General features: G+C 34.4%; 1 protein-coding gene across 1 annotated transcript; it reads right to left on the bottom strand.

Annotated features, from left to right (window-relative positions):
• Nucleotides 1–813: 813 nt before the first annotated feature.
• Nucleotides 814–3,697, bottom strand: LOC116851614. Its single transcript, XM_032831212.1, has 2 exons — nucleotides 2,722–3,697; nucleotides 814–2,586 (listed from the first exon to the last, which is right to left on the bottom strand). Exon 2 carries the CDS (start codon nucleotides 2,432–2,434, stop codon nucleotides 842–844), a length of 1,593 nt encoding a protein of 530 aa, XP_032687103.1. The 5' UTR covers nucleotides 2,435–2,586; nucleotides 2,722–3,697; the 3' UTR covers nucleotides 814–841.
• Nucleotides 3,698–6,072: the final 2,375 nt, after the last annotated feature.

Raw genomic sequence — 6,072 nt, 5'->3', positions numbered from 1 at the left:
AATATTTCCTAAAATATGAGGTATATGAAAAAATATTTCAGACAAAAGTTTTACAGTATCTTATGCCCTTTCCATCGGTCTATTCAAATTTTTTAAAATGCAATATTTCACCCCCCCCCCCCTTTCCCCTTCGTCACCTTTGCAAATTTTTAAGTTTTTGTAAGGACAAAAATTAAAAAGCATTTCATGCCAAATCCATCGATATATAATAATAGTATGGTTCCTCGATTCAATTCTTGGCAAAACTACATGACTGATAACTTCGCGTTATAGGCACCGCGTTGTGCGAGTAGGTAAGTACTGTACGTTGCGTTGGATTACTTCTCTTCACTTGCGCTATGTTTTATAACTACTTGCGCATATTTTCTCATATTACAAGATAAAAACGAATTAATTCTAATCATATGATATGTAATATACGAAATAAAGACGTAAGCAGAGATAAACAACAGTAAGCATATATAACAACAGTAGCAAATGTGCGCGGCGTCGCAATTTGTACAGAAGTTTTCAATGTATATTAAATATGTTTACTGCAAAGTAAATTGATACAAGATCAAGGCAGGTTAAAATAAAATTGTAATGCATGAAATAAAAGAAACACATATTCTATTACTTTTGCAAGAGAGAGAAAGCGTGTAATGTGAATATACAATATATAATTACTAATTGCTAAAGATAACAGAGAACTCCGGATAAATTATGGAATAGTAATATAAGGAAACAAAGTAGAAAGGAATAATAAATTGTAGTAGAACAATATTTGACAATAATATTTATTTAACAATATATTTTAAAGCAACAGTACAGAATTTGCATATGAACGGATAATGTATTATATTTATTGCACATATTCGTTACAAAGATGATGATCATGGAAAAAATGTGTAATACAAAGCGATTTTTTACACCAAGAACAAGTAATTATGGCAGTTTCGCCACAAATATCGCAATTTACTTTCGAATCCCTTTGGAAACAAAATTCAACCGGTGTTTGAAACTCTGTTGGTCTAATCTCTACATATCCACTTTTAAACCATGCATATCGAAATAAACTTTGAAACCTAGGCGACGAGAATTGATGGTGCGTTAATGATTGTAATTTCAAAATATTATTTCTAGTATGAAGTTCAATTGCAAGATTTAACAATAAAACAGTATCAGAAAAATGTCTAATAAAATTTTTCCATAATCGGAAGCCGTATACATCTAATGGCTGTATTTGTCCTGTTGTACCGGCTGGAATTGTTAGAAAAACAATATCTGTTGCATAATCTGTTCTAGTTTCCGCTATTATGTTGGGACAATGCCCACTCCAAGAATCTAATAATAATACAGATTGTGGCCCAACATTCGGAAAAAATACTTCTTTCAACCAGGTTTTTACATGATTTGACGTTAATTTTCCTGATGTAGAAGCCGTAACAAAAATATTAGGCGCTTTGAACATAGTTTCCTGTACTCTAGGACCAAATGTTCCTGTTACTTCCTTTAAAACAATGAAAAGCGGAGACAATAATCTACCATCCGCTGAAATTGTCGGCTGTATAGTATAACTATGCGTAGTTGCTGATATGGACTGTACTACAGATTCTATCTTTTTTGTGCCTTTATGTGATAACGTACGACCGGAATGAAATTCTAACTGAAATCCGCTCTGATCAGAATTATAAATATTTTCTAATCCATATCTACCAATGTAATATTTTACGTTTTCAATAAATGTATTGCATTTATTTTCAAAATTTGATTTTGATAATAAGGATTTTTTCGTGACAAATTTGGTTATTTTCCGAGACACAATATTATATGCAATTTTGAATCTTTTTACCCACGTCATTGAAGCTTTGAATTTGTCCACATTTTCTTCTTCTTGCGCTCGAGATGCCCATCGAGCGATGTCAATGTCATGAATAATCATTCCTTTTTCAAGTGCTTCATTGAAGCGATTTAGTGTGTATTGAGATATCCTTTTTAATTTTTCTGTTCTACTACCGCCTTCATTTACTTGGTTGTCCCACCGTCGTAATTGTCGTATAGATGTTACCTTTCTAAATCTTCTTTTAACTCCTTCAAGCGATCTTGCTCCTGTTTTACCGCTCTTCCAATAATCTATTGCTTGTTTTTTATAGTCATGTGATATACTTGCTTCAACGGAAGCGCAAATAACTTCTTCTGGAAGATATTCTTGCCCTTCATTTTCTTGTAATAAATCAACATTTTCTGCTTCTGGAACTTCATATGTATTGTAAAAATCTAAAGTATCCTCCTGTTCTATTTCAAATTCATTATCATTTTCTACTTCTCTCAACATATATTCAATCTTCTCGTTCATTTCAATTTCCTTTAGAGTTATTGGACTTTGTGGAGGATTAAGAACATTGAAAGTTGCATAAAGCAACGTAATAACGTTCAAGGCATTAAATTGCATCATTCTGATAAAAAATATTAAAATAAAGTATGTCTTTTGAACTGTGATTATATAAAAAAAAAATATATACTTTATAATAAATGCAGTGGTCTTCTGTTAGTTCTAATGCCGCTTCTTTTGCTTCTCTTTGTTGATACCAAAAATATGTAGTGAATCTAAAATAAATCAATGTCGTGATAATGGAGAAACAGCTTTATAAAAGATATAGAGAGATAGATCACATAGGTGTTATGAAATTTTAAATAAACAAAAAAATAAAATTTATCAACTTATAACAATTTTAGTAGTACCTTTTAAATATTCGTCGAAACATCAATCACAACATTTTATTAGCAAATGATTCTTTAGATACAAAGTCAGAGAATTACGTAAAAAGTGATAGAAAATGATGAGTTACAATAATACAATACTTTAATTACACATGGCACACATGTATGTGTATCCAAAATTAATAACTATAATTATAATTGCACAATTATCACAACGCACAACTCTTTACTTTGTCAACTCACGAGTTAAAATGTCAGTCTTCCGGTACAACGGACATTTATATAGTGGCTATATGGTATGTATATACAATCTATTTTTACCAATGACGATCGCATGATTCTATTCCTGAACGTCGTTTGGCACGACGTTTGCGATCTTCAAAACAACAATATACAGGGTGACTCATTTTAATTAATGCACTCAAATATCTCAAAACCTGTAAGTTTTAGAAGGAAACGTTTTAGACAAAAGTTGTATGGTTTAAGGGGGACATAGATTCCAATGTGAGTCATGTGGTAGATGTCGTTTTCAAGAAATTTTAAAGGTAACGAATTTCTTAAATGAAACTCGGATATTTTTATCGACGACTGTACTTCAGATATATTCTTAAGTGATTAAGCATATATGTAAGAAAATATTTCATATACCATCTGTGCAGTGCAAAAACAAGGTCAACTAGTGCGTCATAGTTTTTCAGTAACAATATTAAGTCACTCATATTAATATATTTTGCAATCATTTTCCGCATAGAAACAGAATCATGTGATCGTGATTAGTAAAAATAGAATCATTCGATTGTATTACGTTCTATATAGCCGACGCCGCGCACAATTGCTACTGTTGTTACATAAGCATATTTATCTCTGCTTACGTCTTTATTTCGTATATTACATATCATATGATTAGAATTAATTCGTTTTTATCTTGTAATATGAGAAAATATGCGCAAGTAGTTATAAAACATAGCGCAAGTGAAGAGAAGTAATCCAACGCAACGTACAGTACTTACCTACTCGCACAACGCGGTGCCTATAACGCGAAGTTATCAGTCATGTAGTTTTGCCAAGAATTGAATCGAGGAACCATACTATTATTATATATCGATGGATTTGGCATGAAATGCTTTTTAATTTTTGTCCTTACAAAAACTTAAAAATTTGCAAAGGTGACGAAGGGGAGAGGGAGGGGGTGGGGTAAAATATTGCATTTTAAACAATTTGAATAGACCGATGGAAAGGGCATAAGATACTGTAAAACTGTTGTCTGAAATATTTTTTCATATACCTCATATTTTAGGAAATATTAAATAAAAATGAAAAAGTCCGTTTTTCTCAAGGGGTGATTTCAACCCCTAAACCTCGAGATAAGCACATAAAAAAAAATACGTGTCTAATGTTTTTTGATGCTCTACAACATATCCAATGCTCATCAAATTCGGTGAGGGACGCCCCCGACCGTTTCCTTGTAAATGTGACCTGTATCAAAAAAATAAATTAATGCAAAGAAATAAAGCTCTAATGATAATAACAGACACACCGAAAAAATCATTCGAAAAATGCGCGTTAGATATTGTAGGTCCTCTCACATTAAGGAAACACAAAAAGGAAATAAATATTTACTAACGTTCCAAGATAACTTAACTAAACTCAGCAAAGCAATATCCATATCAAACCAAAAAGCAGCTACAGTGGCAAAAAAATTCATCGAAAAAAATCGTAATACGGAATCCCTGACAGAATCCTAGCAGACCAAGGGACAAATTTTCTAAGTAATATTTTTAAAACGGTCTGTAAATTATTAAAAATTGAAAAAATGCAGACAACAACGTACTGCCCACAAAGCAACGGTGCCCTGGAACGCTCACACCGTACATTTGTATAATATTTACGACACTATACAAATAAAGACCAGACAAATTGGGATGATTGGATACCATACGCCATATTTACATACAACACGACACTCCATTCGAATTAGTATTCGGACATCAAGCAAACATACCTTCCGACCTACTCCACCCACCGAAGATCACGTACAACATGGAGGACTATGAAGAAATGAAACAAAGACTAAGGACAACGAACAGATTAGCACAACATCACATTAAGGAGGAAAAACAAAAAAGTAAAAAATACTATGACCAGAAAACAAAACAAACTAACTATCAAACAGGAGACCAAGTATTAATATACGATAAAACAGTACGAAGAGGTTGATCTAAAAGCTCGATTCACTATGGATAGGATTCTACGAAGTGATGGAAAAACATCCTAATGAAAATTATACAATAAAACGCGCCCGAAGTACGTTATGTACACACGCGAACAGACTAAAATTATATATAGAAAACTAACAAATAAATGCACTTACCTAAAGTTGCGGCACACCCTTGCCGCGACCGCAGACAATCTGCCCCGGAAAGGCAGGCCGGGAAGCCCCGATACGGACCGACGGCTTCATCCGAGCCCCAGGTACGCCGCTGTTGCCACGACCCAACGGAGAGCGACGTACCCCTATGCCATAGCGCTCCACTACTGGAGGAGGTGCTGAAGATGGCACCGTTCCCTCCGGGGGGGAAAAAAATATGCACCCCACATACAGCACATCTCCACTAAAATAAGCAAATAAGTAAAAAACACCACATCTAAAAATATATAGAAATACAAAATTTATATATAAATAACACTATCTCGGAACACGGAACAGCATACAACATCTTATCCCGAGAAGGATTAAAATAAGACTAAGGGATTCACTCGTCGCAAACATATTAGGTGAAGTAAAAAGTTCTGAGCGTTTTCCGCTAGATGTCTTTAGTGAGCCATACATCTCACGATGTATACATCGCATCGGGTCATACTATACGGCGATTTAAAGGTGACATTACGCTTCAAAAAAAGTTCTGTGACAGTTTTGTGTTTGGTCAAGCCAGTTGTGTGTTACAGCATTCCAAAATGGAGGTAAAAAAAAAGAGAAAATTCGATACATTCTTCAGTACCACTACGACTAAGGTAAAAAGGCCGAGCAGGCGGCCAAAAAAATTTGTGCTGTTTATGGACCCAATACAGTATCGAATGCAACAGCAAAGCAGTGGTTCCAACGATTCCGTTCTGGTAATATGGACGTCGAAGATGAGACACGCTCTGGTAGGCCAATCGTCGAAAATGTCGATAAAATCATGGAAATCGTCGAGTCGGACCGGCATGTGAGCACTTATTCCATTGCCCAGGAACTGAAGATTAGCCAGAAAATTGTTTGGAACCATTTGCATAAAGTTGGTCTCAAGAAGAAGCTCGATGTATGGGTGCCACGAATTGACGCAAAAGAACCTTTTGGACCGAAATGATGCCTGCGATTGTTTGCTGAAACGT

The sequence above is a fragment of the Odontomachus brunneus genome, unplaced genomic scaffold (assembly GCF_010583005.1).
Source record: "Odontomachus brunneus isolate Ranch 3 - 2012 unplaced genomic scaffold, Obru_v1 Obru_scaffold_181, whole genome shotgun sequence".
Lineage (NCBI taxonomy): Eukaryota > Metazoa > Arthropoda > Insecta > Hymenoptera > Formicidae > Odontomachus > Odontomachus brunneus.
The sequence above is the reverse complement of the archived record's forward strand: the minus strand, read 5'-3'. Positions and strand labels throughout refer to the sequence as shown.